The sequence below is a fragment of the Cetorhinus maximus genome, chromosome 4 (genome assembly GCF_964194155.1).
Source record: "Cetorhinus maximus chromosome 4, sCetMax3.hap1.1, whole genome shotgun sequence".
Taxonomy (NCBI): domain Eukaryota; kingdom Metazoa; phylum Chordata; class Chondrichthyes; order Lamniformes; family Cetorhinidae; genus Cetorhinus; species Cetorhinus maximus.
This window is the reverse complement of record NC_135882.1, coordinates 163,312,390-163,326,726: the sequence shown is the minus strand read 5'-3', so window position 1 is coordinate 163,326,726 and position 14,337 is coordinate 163,312,390. Positions and strand designations below refer to the sequence as shown.

The 14,337-nt window shown below is 43.4% G+C and overlaps 1 protein-coding gene and 1 non-coding gene across 6 annotated transcripts in view; both read left to right on the top strand.

Moving 5' to 3' along the window:
• cep76 (centrosomal protein 76) overlaps window positions 1-10,211 on the top strand; it is a 42,755-nt gene extending 32,544 nt beyond the window's left edge. For all 5 annotated transcript variants that reach the window (XM_078541069.1, XM_078541070.1, XM_078541071.1 and 2 more), the window contains 3 exons: window positions 1,515-1,848; window positions 5,897-6,114; window positions 9,768-10,211. In XM_078541069.1, the coding sequence (XP_078397195.1) occupies window positions 1,515-1,848; window positions 5,897-6,114; window positions 9,768-9,906 (691 nt within the window). In that variant the 3' untranslated portion in view covers window positions 9,907-10,211. The remainder of the gene's footprint in view (window positions 1-1,514; window positions 1,849-5,896; window positions 6,115-9,767) is intronic.
• A 3,354-nt stretch (window positions 10,212-13,565) lies between these two features.
• trnae-cuc (transfer RNA glutamic acid (anticodon CUC)) lies at window positions 13,566-13,637 on the top strand. The gene has a single exon. It is a non-coding gene; the product is annotated as a tRNA-Glu (tRNA).
• The last annotated feature ends 700 nt before the right edge of the window (window positions 13,638-14,337 follow it).

Sequence of the window (14,337 nt, the reverse complement as noted above, 5' to 3'; positions counted from 1 at the left end):
AATATTTCTGAGTTCCTAATCTGTGGAAGCCTAGGCCCCAATTCCTGCCTAGACCCTCCGTGTGGAACCCCTTTTGGATAGTTACGCCTGTTGAGGAAGGAAGGTGCACTCATGCCAATTGCGCAGCAAATCCTACCTGGAGGCCCAGGAGTTAGAATTCAAGGCTTAAGGATTACCTGCCCATACATCAATGGCCTTATAGGAGGAGTTGGAGGTTCTGCCTCTCCAATAGCAGTGAGGAAATTCTGTCTTAAGCAACGCAGTCATGGAATTTAAGGACCATGGTGTCTACAGTTATCCACTCCATCAGTAATCTTGAAATTCAGTAATCTGTCAGAATTTGTTTCATGAAAGCCATGTTGACTATTTTTTAAGACAATATTTCTCAATGCCTAATTATTTCTTTCAGCATAATGCAATGTTTAGAGGTGAATGTATAAAAATGACAGGCAGGAAAAGATGACCTAGGCCATCAAGCCTGTCTTTCAAAATTTTGCGCGTAAGTCGATGTCCACCTTATTAGCTTGTAGTTCCCAGGGTTATCTATATGTCCCTCTTTTATAAAAGACCCCTGCTCCAGTCTGTAGGTACCACTCCTGTTTGGAAATCATCCAAAGGGGTTAGTTTGTAAGACCCTCCCCCGTTCTAAAGGTTCTTGACTTGGATATTGATGGCACGTAGCAACTTGGATGGAGTTTCACCAAAGGTGATGCATCTTTATTAAACCACTAAGCAGTAGTACATACTCACGATAATACCAGTTGCTTAGCTTCCCTGTGAGCTGGAGTCTGTTCTGGTGGTCAATCCAATGACAAATCCTCCATGCGCATCTTCTGAGCAACTGACCAAATTTTTCTAACCACTGCAGCCCAGGTGTTCTGTGGACTCTTTCTTTATACCTTTCTTCGCTATGGCCCTGTGCCATATAAGATGAAGCCTAATTTTAGCCCATTTGATTGGTTTTCAGTTACATCACTGTACATCTCATGCTTTCTCCAGATGTACGCTGGCTAGGCCGTCATTCTTGAGGTGCAATAGCCAGCTTGACTCCGCTTTGTTATCTCCAGAACCGGGAGAAGACGGCGCATTTCTTGTCCCTTAACGAAGCTCAGTCTGCTTATATTCCCTGGTACGAGCCCTCCTATAGTTTAAGTTATTTACTCATTCTAGCAAGGTTTTCACTTGACTAAATTACCATTTTGCTTTGTGTTTTGAGCCCACAGTACAGTTCTTTACATAGCTTCAGTCTGAGTCCTTATACCTTGATGTTCTATGTTATCACTGAGCAGACTCCACACACACGGCTACACCACAACCAGTCTACATTAATTAATGTAAAAGAAATAAAATAGTTACATAGTTAAAAAGTGATTGTACGTTATAAAGGTAAATAATACGTTGGCTTACAAGTTTCTTTTCGACAACCTTGAAAGACTGATAAACTATGTTCATATACACGTTATTAACAATCAGTGAAATTTCTGTTTAAAGCTGATGTGTTCCTGTTGTTTTAGATATGTTCACAGGCCTGTTAATCCTGATGACCCACCACTAGTAGAACAGCCAAAAAGAGCCTATCCTTATTGTTCCATAGGCTGCCTCTTCAATCACCAGAACTTTCATGCTAATTGTCAGCCATCTGACACAGTTGAACTGTGTCACTTTGACCTAAATGATGAATCAAAGTGGAAATCCATGAGTACTGAGGCCATAAAATCTGTGTGCGCTCCCGGGTCGTCTGTTTCATTGCCACCATTTCCACCTTTATGTGCTCCTGTGATTGATGGTGCAGCTGCGAGCAATGAGATTGAGTTGGTTTTGAGGAGTCTAATTTCTGAGCACAGGAAGGTAAGAAGATTGTCAAAAGTGATGAGTATTTGTAGATCTCTAGTAACGTGATAGTATTTCTATTATCTATCACCTTTTCCAAACACAAGGTGAGATCAGTAAACCATATCCCTAAACGACCATTCTTAATGTAAGCATATTTAAAGGGGGAGGAAACTAAATTAAGTATTTTCTATTCAAAAATATTTGATTTAAACTCAGGAGGCAATGGCGTGGTATTGTCACTGACTAGTAATCCAGAGACCAGGGTCTCTGGGGACCTGGGTTCGAACTCCACCACGGCAGATGGTGGAATTTGAATTCCATAAAATAAGAGTCTAATGATGACCATGATCATGTCAATTATCACAAAAACCCATCCGTCCTTACCTGGTCTGGCCATGTGACGCCAGACCAAGGGCATTTTGAGTCAACCACCGCTAAAAACAAGTCAGTAAGGAATGAAACCGAATGGGCACCTGACATCGACAACGGAAAACAGGAGGACAAAGTCCTTCTTATTAACATCTGGTGGCTTGTGCCAAAATTGGAAGAGCTGTCTCAAACTGTAGCACCAACAGGACACACCCAGCAGAGGTGGTGGCACAGTGGTATACAGTCGGGTGGGAGTTGCCCTGGGAGTCCTCTACATCGACTCCACACCCCATGAATTCTCATGGCACCGAGTTAAACATGGGCAAGGAAACTTCCTGCTGATTACCACATACTGTTCCCCCTTCAGCTGATGAATTGGTATTCCTCCACACTGAAGCACTGAGGGTGGCATGGGCGCAGAATGTACTCTGGGTGGGGACTTCAATGTACATCACTAAGCGTAGGTCGGTAGCACCACTACAGACTGTGCTGGCCGAGTCCTAAAGGACATAGCTGCTAGATTGGGCCTGGCAGGTGGGTGAGGGAACCAACAGGAGGAAAAAAACATACTTGACCTCAACCTCACGAACCTGCCTGCTGCAGATGCATCTGGAGTGCCCACCATGCAGTCCTTGTGGAGCCCTGCCTTCGCATTGAGGATACGCTCCATGTTGTGTGGCACTACCACCATGCTAAATGGGACAGATTTTGAACAGATCTAGCAACTAGAGGTGCTGTGGGCCGTCAGCAGCAGCAGAATTGTACCCGACTACAATGTGTAACCTCATGGCCTGGCATTTCCCCCACTCTGCCATTACCACCAAGCCAGGGGATCAACTTTGGTTCAATGAAGAGTGCAGGAGGGCATGCCAGAAGCAGCACCAGGCATACCTAAAAGAGAGGCGTCTGGTGAAGCTATAACACAGGACCACTTGCGTGCCAAACAGCACAACCAGCCCCGAAACTGATTCTTACCCTTTGCTAATCGCAAAGGGATCACTGTACAAAGGTCCCCTTTAGATCACTAGAGAAGCCCAGCTAGATTGGGCAACCCATGGAAGGTCTTCCTTTGTTTTGAAATGATAAGGAAAGATGAGCTGGTCTATCAAGTCTGCCCCAAACTGGTGAAGGTGCAATGTTTGCCCTATCTACCATCGCCCTCCTTAACCACCCCCCTACACTCCATAATACAGATCAGCCACACAATCTGACAGGCAAAAATAATTTCTGGAGTTGGGAACCCATCCAGCTGCCTTTTTGCTTACATTGAGTCTGCAGTCAATGCACAAGCAGAAACTTATTCCATAGCTTTGAACTCCAGAACTCTTTACTGAGCTGCAGCTGTTCACTATATCTATCAATGACTTGGTTGCAGTTGTATATTTGTTTTCAAATGACACTAAGCTTGGAGGCACAGTAAGTTGTGTAAATAGGAGCAGGAAGTTGCTATGGAACACACAGATTAAGTGAGTGGGCAGAGGTGTGGCACATGGGAGTTCAGTGTGGGAAAATGTGAGGTCTTCCACTTTGGATAAGAAGGACACAGTAATATTTTCTTCAAAATGAGATATTAGGAATTGTGGAGGTGCAATGGGATTTGGGCTTTTTTTTTTGTTCGTGTTTCCTCATAGCTTGGGTATATAATACCTGGAATCAATTTTGTGCCTTTAAATCAACCATCAATCTCGTGGCCCTGCTCTCACTCTTTTCCAGGGTGTCACTACAACTCATCCTGTGAGGGAACAAGAGTATTCAAAATGAGACCTAACCAAGGCTTTATGTAAGGACAGTATAGTACATTTTGTTTCATATTTAATCATAGTGGCAATGGACCTTAACATTCAGTTCCAAGAGGCTAGAGATTAGTATGCCCTAAGACTTTCTGCCACTTAAAAACCTTGAACTTGCAAACGTGCACAGTGTATGCATGTTTGACATTGTCCTGCCCATGTATATAAAACTACATTTATCTAAATTAAATTGTCTTTCCAAAATAGGCCAATTCACCCACTGTGTCTGTACCTGCCTATAAATGTAACTTTTTCATTTAAGGCTCTAACACCTGAACAAATCTTTATATCACTTGCAAAGTTGTGGGGCGGTTTCCCTCATGCCTTCATCTAGATCATTGATAGAGCTCTCACTATTGTGTAGGACTCCACTCATAACGGTGTCATTAATAACCACCTTCTGTTGACCAAAATGTAACTAATTCCTTATCCAAACTAAAATCTGGCTACTAGTTCCATGGGATTCCATTTTAATAAGCAGCCTATTGTGTGGCTTAGCCCATAGTATTTACAGCAAAAGCTCAGGCCATTCAACACCTTGGCCTGTTGCTGGTCCATGTTGTTGTTTATGCTGCACATGAGCCACCTCCTGCCCTTCATCTAACCCCATCAATATATCCTTTTATTCCCTTCTCCCTCCTGTGCTTATCTACATCAGCTTAGTAACTTTCTCAAAAATTCAATCAAATTGGTGAGACCTATTCTAAAACCCATGTTGAGAGACTCTAATAATCGCTCTCTGTCAAGATGGTTCTACAGTGAATGTCTAATTATCCCTTCAAGCAACCTTCTTAGCACAAGTCACACATTTGTGCGTGGAAGGTAGATTGCACAGCTAAAAGTGTACACTGTATGCACATACAGCAGAGTTAGATTGCAATACATTAAGGTTCTAAAGTATGTTGTACAAAGTAATTAGTTTTTATTAATACTCATGCAAGTATTCTTTCAGGCTGCATGAAGTGTTTTGAGTAAGATCTAATGTACAGGACTTTAAAGAGGTTTAACAAAACTGAGCAGTTCAATTGAGGTTTTCAGGTGCAATTGGGGTAATCAGAATATTGGTTGGAAAGTTAAAGCATACGAACATACAAATTAGGAGCAGGAGTAGGCCATTCGGCCCCTCAAGCCTGCTCTGCTATTCAATATGATCATGGCTGATCTGATTGTAGCCTCCAATCTACCCCTGATAACCTCTCACCCCTTTGTTTATCAAAAATCTATCTACCTCTGCCTTAAAAATATTTAAATACTCTGCTTCCGCTGCCTTTTAAGGAAGGGAGTTCCAAAGAACTCAGCGAAAAAAATGTTTTAAGATCTTTTCATTCTTCATGTAAGTTTAACAGAAGATGCTCTGACTGAAGTAACGGAAGAACTGCTGGCCCTTTAAAATGCATGTTTTTGTGAGCAGTCAACAAGCTGCTGAATCATCTTGTTTTTTCCTTGCTCAGTGTATCAGGAACAAATTGGCTTTGTTTTAATTTGGGGGAGAGAAAGCGACAAACCTTCCTCCTTTAGGATGGGGCAGAGAAAGTCCCTCTCAAATGCCTCCGTTTCCTCTAATCTTGCTGTCATTAGCTGTGTCATACTATATGCTGCTGTAAACCTTGTAAGGCTACTGTGAAATACAATGCAGAACACCCAGAAAGGTTATTGGAATAACTTGTTTAATTCCAAGTTACTGTGACTTTTCCTATAAACACCACCATATTTCAGTGTTAGTGCTGGGATAATATAAAACTTTTTGGTACCATAATGTTTACCCATATACCCACATCTCAGGTAGATTTTTCAGGTTGATGTAGACTGTACCATACTGAGATTTTAACCAATATTTGAGATGTTACTACCTGCACTATGGCTTGTCCTGTAAACTCTTGCTGTAATGCTTTCTAACACAATAGGACCTCAGTATGAACACTGTGTGGGATGACCATCTGTCTTACCTGCTGTCACCAGCACTTGCTGCGTATGAGATTGAACGCACAACTGGAGTGTCAGCAGGCAATGAGGAGTTCCAGGATGCTATAAAGAGAGCAGTGCCTGATGGACATACTTTCAAAGGCTTCCCTATTCACTTTGTGCATCGAAATCCTAGGAGAGCATTTGCAACCTGTTTAAGGTAAAAAAAAAATAGTCCTGGCCATCTCCATAAAGTGTGATTTTTTTTTTTGTTTTTGTGCGTGGAAGGTAGATTGCACAGCTAAAACTGTATACTGTATGCACATACAGCAGAATTAGATTGCAATACATTAAGGTTTTGTATCCTCACTTTTACACTAGTATAGCACCAGTAGATCAGAATACAACAAGTTTGAAAGGCAGTGAAATTTAAAGGTCTGAAGCTGTTGCTGGCCCTTTCCTATAATGGCCAGGTGCTTATCCACTGAGAACCTGCAACTAACTCACTCATGTAAAGGAAGTTCCATAGTGAAGAACAGCTGCTTTTGACGGTTTGAATTAAAGCAAACCAGCTTCCTGCCATCCACACTGCTGAGAGATGATTTGCTTCCTTCCTTCAGCTAGGCTTTAGAGCAATGTTCAGTTGCTCTACTTTTTTTCTCCGTGGGGGGCATGCCTTAACTCCATGTTGCACTCCTACTGACAGTATGACATGTTAGAGGGCATTTATGTGGGGGAGTTTTTACTTCCGGATGTGTTGAGAGTGGTGGGGGTTGGGATCTGGTAGCAATGTGCAGGAAACCCGGTCAGCCTGAGTGATAGGCTTGGCCCGGGAAACCCGGTCAGCCTGATTGATAGGCTTGGCCCGGGAAACCCGGTCAGCCTGAGTGATAGGCTTGGCCCGGGAAACCCGGTCAGCCTGATTGATAGGCTTGGCCCGGGAAACCCGGTCAGCCTGATTGATAGGCTTGGCCCGGGAAACCCGGTCAGCCTGAGTGATAGGCTTGGCCCGGGAAACCCGGTCAGCCTGATTGATAGGCTTGGCCCGGGAAACCCGGTCAGCCTGACTGATAGGCTTGGCCCGGGAATCCCGGTCAGCCTGAGTGATAGGCTTGGCCCGGGAAACCCGGTCAGCCTGACTGATAGGCTTGGCCCGGGAAACCCGGTCAGCCTGATTGATAGGCTTGGCCCGGGAAACCCGGTCAGCCTGACTGATAGGCTTGGCCCGGGAAACCCGGTCAGCCTGATTGATAGGCTTGGCCCGGGAAACCCGGTCAGCCTGACTGATAGGCTTGGCCCGGGAAACCCGGTCAGCCTGATTGATAGGCTTGGCCCGGGAAACCCGGTCAGCCTGATTGATAGGCTTGGCCCGGGAAACCCGGTCAGCCTGATTGATAGGCTTGGCCCGGGAAACCCGGTCAGCCTGATTGATAGGCTTGGCCCGGGAAACCCGGTCAGCCTGATTGATAGGCTTGGCCCGGGAAACCCGGTCAGCCTGATTGATAGGCTTGGCCCGGGAAACCCGGTCAGCCTGATTGATAGGCTTGGCCCGGGAAACCCGGTCAGCCTGATTGATAGGCTTGGCCCGGGAAACCCGGTCAGCCTGATTGATAGGCTTGGCCCGGGAAACCCGGTCAGCCACTGTTAAACATGTTGGTTGACTGCGTGCCCTTTGTGCCATCTGAGCAAAATTCAGATGTCGGCGAAAGACATTTGTTACAGTGCCACACAACGGATTTGTGAGCGTAGTTGTAACTCATGGAATAAAAGGGACAATAGCAATATGGATACGAAATCCCTTGAGTGACAGGAAGCAGAGAGTAGTGGTGAAATGGATGTTTTTTGGGCTGGAGGAAGGTTTGTAGTGGAGTTCCCCAGAAGTCACTGTTGGGACCCTTGCTTTTCGTGATATATGTACAGAGCATAATTTCAAAGATTGCGAATAATATGAAACTTAGAAACATTGTGAACTGTGAGGATAGTGTAGAACTTCAGAAATATGTAGATAAGTTGGTGGAATGGGTGGATAGATGGCAGATGAAGTTCAATGCGCGGAGAAATGTGAAGTGAATCATTTTGGTAGGAAGAGTACTGAGACACCAAATAAAACAATGGGTACAACTCTAAAGAGGGTGCAGGAGCAGAAGGACCTGGGTGTCAGTCTTTAAAGGTGGCAGGACAGGTTGAGAGCGCAGTTAATAAAGCTTGCAGTCCCTTGGACTTATTAATAGGAGTATAGAGTACAAGAGCAAGGGGGTTATGTCGAAAGCAAAATATTACGGATGCAGGAAATCTGAAATAAAAACAGAAAATGCTGGAAAAACTCAGCAGGCCTGACAGCATCTGTGGGCAGAGAAACAGAGTTAGTGTTTTGAGTCCATATGACTCTTCAGAGCTTTTTCCAGCATTTTCTGTTTTTATTTGAGGCTATGTTGAACTTATATAAGACACTATTCAGCCTCGGCTGTAGTATTGCTTCCAATCCTGGGCACTGCACTTCAGGAAGCATGTGAAGGTATTGGAGGCCCCTTTAAATTGCCACATGTGCACAGCAGCATGAAAAATTTAAAGGGCCCATGCTCTTAATTAAATTGCCTGTACAGTCCACAAAAGTAGAGGGAGTGTTGGCCTCTGGACTGAGGCAACTTGGGTAAGAAGTTGTGTAACTTACTGCCAAGTTATTTAAGGTGCCCTTGAGTTGATGTCTAGGATTCACCTTCAAACAATCCAATAACCAGAAGTCTTAGTCAGTATATTGCTTGAAATGGGATGTGTATGAAGGGACAGATGTAGACATAGTTCAACGATGATTTATTCGTGTTGTGAGGAATGCTGTGTTTTATTCCCCCCTCAAAAATTCTGAAGACAGTAATTCCCATGACTATTGCCAGAACTTTGCATTTTAGTTCTATCAATCTGTTCTGACAGCCTGTGAATTGGAAGCTGTTTCCAAACTGTCGCCACGTTGTCTAAAGGTCGGTACACTGAGGCTCCTTTCACTGCCTGGAGCCACTGCCAACTTAACATCTTAGGTAGTTTAAATTCTAAACTTGAACACGAGGAAAGGATGTCTTCAGCCAAAAGTATAAATAAACATTACTAAAAAGATAGGCTTGCTTTTGAGGAAAGTGGTCTTTTAGTTGGGTTGCCCTTTTTAAAAAAGCTCATATTTATAAAGGCCTTTTCGCGATCAGGACATTCCAATGCACTTTACAGCCAATGAAGTGTAGTCACTGTTGTAATATAGGAAACAGGGCAGCCAATTTGTCAACAGCAGACTCCCACAAACAACAATGAGGTTATGACCAAATGATCTCCAATTAATGCTGCTGATTGAGGGATATATATTGGCCAGAACTCACCTGGTTGCCTTTGGAATAGTGCCATGGGATATTTATATTCACCTGAAAGGACATACAGGGCTTTGTTTTAACATCTCACCTGAACGATGGCACCTCTGACAGTGCAGCACTTGTTCAGTCCATTGGATGGGAACGTCGCTGGTAAGGCCAGCATTTATTATCCATTGCTAACTTGAGTACAACTGAGTAGCTTGCTGGGCCATTTCAGAAGGTCCAGTGTCAACCACATTCCTGTGCATCTGGAGTGACATGTAGGCCAGACCAGGTAACAACGACAGATGTTCCTCCCTAAAGGGCATTAGTGAATTGGATGAGTTTTTACAATTGTGGTCACTTTTGTGGCCACTAGCTTTTTATTCTAGGTGTTATTAATTATGTAACTAGCGCCAGTCTAGATTTTGTGCTCAAGTCTCTGGCGTGGGTCTTGAGCCCACGATCCTCTGACTCAAGAGTACCTCTGATCTCTAGCTGACAACTCCTGTTTTACTTTTTCTCCCCTTTTCCATTTTAGGTCTCCATTCTGTGAGGAAATAATTTGCTGTCGAGGGGACCAGGTCCGCCTGGCCGTCCGTGTGAGAGTGTATCCGTACCCTGAGTCTGCCTGTGCAGTCTGGATTATGTTTGCATGCAAATACCGTTCAGTTCTGTGATGCATCCGAGTTTATAAATGACGCTGCTTTCACATTTGTGGACCCCAGTAATCGATTGGTTTCTTGTTGCTGCTCCCCAAAGATCTTCCTGCAGGATAGTGCCTTTTCAGACCAGGCCAATATTCCAAGAACCTGATGCATTGTAGACAAATTGTACATCTTTCTTGTTATATGTGTGTGAGATTGTGTATTTATTGAAAAATAACCTATGGAGATTGTATAAAAATGATTTTTTTTTTACAAAATGTATAAAATATTTTACTATACAATGAAGCTGACTTTATTTAAAGATCATTGATGTTTTACTCAGTCTTAAGTTCATCCTTTTAAAGGATTTTTTTTTCTTGTTTGCACAACAATAAATATATCATTGGAAGGTGGCAAAGCTGAATGTATGGCCCTCTATCCAGCTCTACCTGTCCCACCCCCCTCAAACACCTCATTTCTATTTTTCTTTAGTTCTGATGAAGCCATTCGGACTCGAAACGTTAACTGTATTCCTCTCCGCAGGTTCTGTCAGACCTGCTGAGTTTTTCCAGCTATTTTTGCTTTTGTTTGAGGTATATGTCATTGCCCCAAACCTCCATGCAGTGTTTTTCTGATGTCTTACCAATGGAAAGGTGATGGTAGACTCCTCATTATTCAAGTATGTCCAAGCTGTAAGTAACTTCATTGTCTTTTGTGGGTCCTCTAATGACTGTAGAGTCCAATGTGAGATTGGTATAGACATCCACAGAACTGGCAGTCCATATTGTCGTTGTTGGTGACTGGGGGAACTCTGCAGCTACACTTCCTCTGGACACATTGGATATTACAGGTTTGGCATAGCTGTCATTGAAGCGTGCTGAACCAAATTTCAGTGCTTGCCTCCATGTGAGCTGGTAGGTTGCAGTGTTTTTCCTTTGAAACAAAGTCCCTTCACTCAGTCTTCTGAGCATAATCCAGTAGCCAGGCACCCTCTGGCAACTCCTTGGTCTTTCACCCTCCACAAGCCTTGTTTTTATGAACTGGGAATCTGTCCTCACTGGCACTCTGGTGGTTAACCTAAAAAGTCCTTTTCTGCTGCGCATAGCAATGCCTGTTGTGGGTCTTTGTCTCCAGATCTCAGTCTTACTGACTATGAGAGTCTGTATGCAGCAGGACCAGCTGCTTCCTCCTTTGTGTTCAGGTGTTAAAATTTGCATCTTACTTTCAATAAGTTTCAATTTGAGTTTGTCTCCATAACTATCAAGTCACATGGGTTTGTCTCCAGGCAGATTTAGTATGAGGTCACATGGACTTGTTTCTGGGCAGATTTTGTAAGCAGTCAACACCCCTCTCCAAACTAATCAATTTTACCTTGAATTAAAGGGGGCAGTTTAAAACATAACCATCTTAAAGTCCAGCATTCGTAGCAATATTGATAAGCTTTGTAAGATCAGGATGTAGTTGGGAGTATATGTTGCTATGTACCACATACCCAATCTTTAATTTCAGAAAATATGCGTATTTTCACTTCTCGATTGCTAATACAGCAGCATATGTTACTTCACTGGCCAAAAAAAAGTTGACCAATTACTCATTTGGCCCCTCACAGCTCTATCCAGATCAGTGAAGCTGTCCATAGCCTAAAATGTGCGGTCACTTATAATGATGGTGGGTGCAGTTTAATGCTTTTGCCTGGCTGGACAAGTACTAACATCTTTGTATAGGCATGCTATTGCAAAGTGGTTCATGGTCATCCACATGTTATCCTAGGAGTGGGCCATGAGAGTCATCAGCAAATAGACTAAATAAATAGTTTGGTTATTGGTCACTTTGAATTTGTGCCACATGTTACAACAATCCCTCATGAATCACAGCTATGTGAGCACTGTTCACCTTAAAATTGTAAGATTAATTGGACTATCTTTGAAATCTACTGATAGGGTACTACTGTTTATTCTGCCATTTCCACCATGTACTATGACTATTTTTGAATTTATACCTGAAGTGGTCAGAGTAGCTTATTCAGTTCATTTATATGTAGCTACTCTAATTCTTATTTAACCCTCCTTGGCCAATAGGGGGCATCATTTTGCCTTTTATTTTATTGAAATAAAACCGGGTTAATCAATCAGAAAAACAGACATTTATCTCCGTTTGCATTGTACAAGACGGAAATGAGAAACATTTCATGGATTAAAATTATTCTATGCTGATACTCGAAAGAGAAACAAATGCTCATTAAAGAGGTCTGATACTGTCATATTCTTTCTTTATACTAACTTAGCTTTTTGTCTGTTAAGTAAGTTTGTTAGAAGGCTGGAAATGTCTGTTTCAGCTTCATTCCCAGTGACATGAACAGTAAAATCAGGCATGTGTAGCTGATAGGTCAGCAGAGGTAAAACGAACTTTGTTTTAGAATTCCGCAACCACCTTTGTAGGACTCTCAACTGAGATCATTGACAGGTTAATAGTGCTGCCCATTCAAGAAGATTTGGGGCCAGAACTTCCAAGGAGTATCAGGATGTAGTTGGGAGTATACGTTGCTATATACCACATAACCACCCTTAATTTCAGAGAAGATGCATATTTTAACTTCTCGGCTGCTAATGCAGCAGTTACTTTGCTGGCCAAAAAATTGACCAACTACTCATTTGGCCCCTCATCTGCTCCTTTTTTTCCCTACCTTTTAGTCAGGAGCTGCATATTTCTCGCCTGACCTTCCAACCTGGGCCTGGTGAGAAATGTGCAATGTAACTGGCTCCCGAGGCCTTCAGTGCAAGGCAGCAGCAGCCAGGCCCCCTTTTTACGGCGCTAGCTGCTATAAAACAGGTAATTTTAAAGTCACTTGTTTAAATGTCACTTTGAAAAGCCAGGGAGATGACAAATGGGCAGGGGTGGGGGTTGGGGATGGTAGTTGGATGTCAGGGAGGGTCAGTACTATAGTTACCCAGGGGTTACAAACGCTTTTAATCTTTCTAACTTTTCTTGTATAACTATTCTAAAAGAGTCGGAACCACCTGAAGTCTCCTATTTAAATTGGAGTATGTGATAGTGCAGGGTTCTTGTCCATGCAGTTTAAACTTCCTGGGCAATTCCTGTGCAGTCCTTACATGGGGACTTCTTGGGGGGTGGGGGGGGTGGTGGTTAGATGTTGGAGGCAGAAGATCAGGGCCAAAATGACCAGCTCCTCCGAGAATGTTATTAAGGGACATGTACAAAGTGATAACTAAAGCATTGAGCCTCAGTAACTGTCTCCAGTTGAATGATTTGACTGCTCAGTCAAAGTTTACAGTATGGAGAGCGGTTTTTGTTACAGCTGGAATTATGGCAGCTAATTGGATCAGTTGCACTGAGAGCTGATGAGTAGGGGAGTTTTAAGGGTTAATTTTAATTTAGCAATTAACTAAAAATTACTCTAATTTTATTCCAGTCTTAAAACAGGTATACAAGCACTGAGCAGCTGTAGCTAGTTAATTAGGTAGCTAGCTTAAACTGGTTTTCAGAAGCTTGAATCGAAGAAAAATAGGAATTCAGTGCTGCTTGTCAGCTGTGGCTCAGTTCATAGCACCCTCGCCTTTGAATCAGAGGGTTGTGGGTTCATGTCCCACTCCTGGAAACCAAGAACTGTGATTGTACTCGAAAGAGTTGCAATCTGTGACTGTTGATAACTCGAAAGAGTTTCCTCCCTCAGTTCCCTGATGGTCTAGTGGTTAGGATTCGGCGCTCTCACCGCCGCGGCCCGGGTTCGATTCCCGGTCAGGGAATGTCGAGTTATTGTATTTCTTGAAACGAGTGTTGATCACTCATTGATTAGAAGCATTTGAAAGGTTTGAGGTGTCAGCTGTGGCTCAGTTCATAGCACCCTCGCCTTTGAATCAGAAGGTTGTGGGTTCATGTCCCACTCCTGGAAACCAAGAACTGTGAATGTACTCGAAAGAGTTACATGCGATCTGTTGATAACTCGAAAGGGTTTCCTCCCTCAGTGCTGCTTCATCTGCACTGAGTGCTGCTTTGAGTGCAGGGAGTGTAAAGTGGGAGTTTGGTGAAAGGTGCTCCTTTCCTTTTCTATCTTTATTCAGCCTCTAGTAGCTGGCTTTTACCCTGGTGTAGGGGGAGGAAGTTGATTGGTGAGTAACTGGTTATTTATTCTAATAGTAATAAATAATTTTTAAAGCTACAGTATGGTAGGTCAGCTCGGCCCAGTAGAATGTACATCCTGCAGTATGTGGGAAGTCATGGGCATATTGTAACCTAGACGAACACATCTGCAGGAAATGTCACCTGCTGCAGGAGCTTGAGGTCCGGGTTTTGGAACTTGAGCAGTGTCGAGTCACTGTCATGCATCCGTGAGGCTGAGAACTACATGGATAGTTTATGGAGGTGGTCACGCTGTAGGTTAGGAGCATGCAGGCAGAGAGGGAATGGGTGACTGTCAGGCAGTCTAAGAGAAGCAGGCAGGAGTTC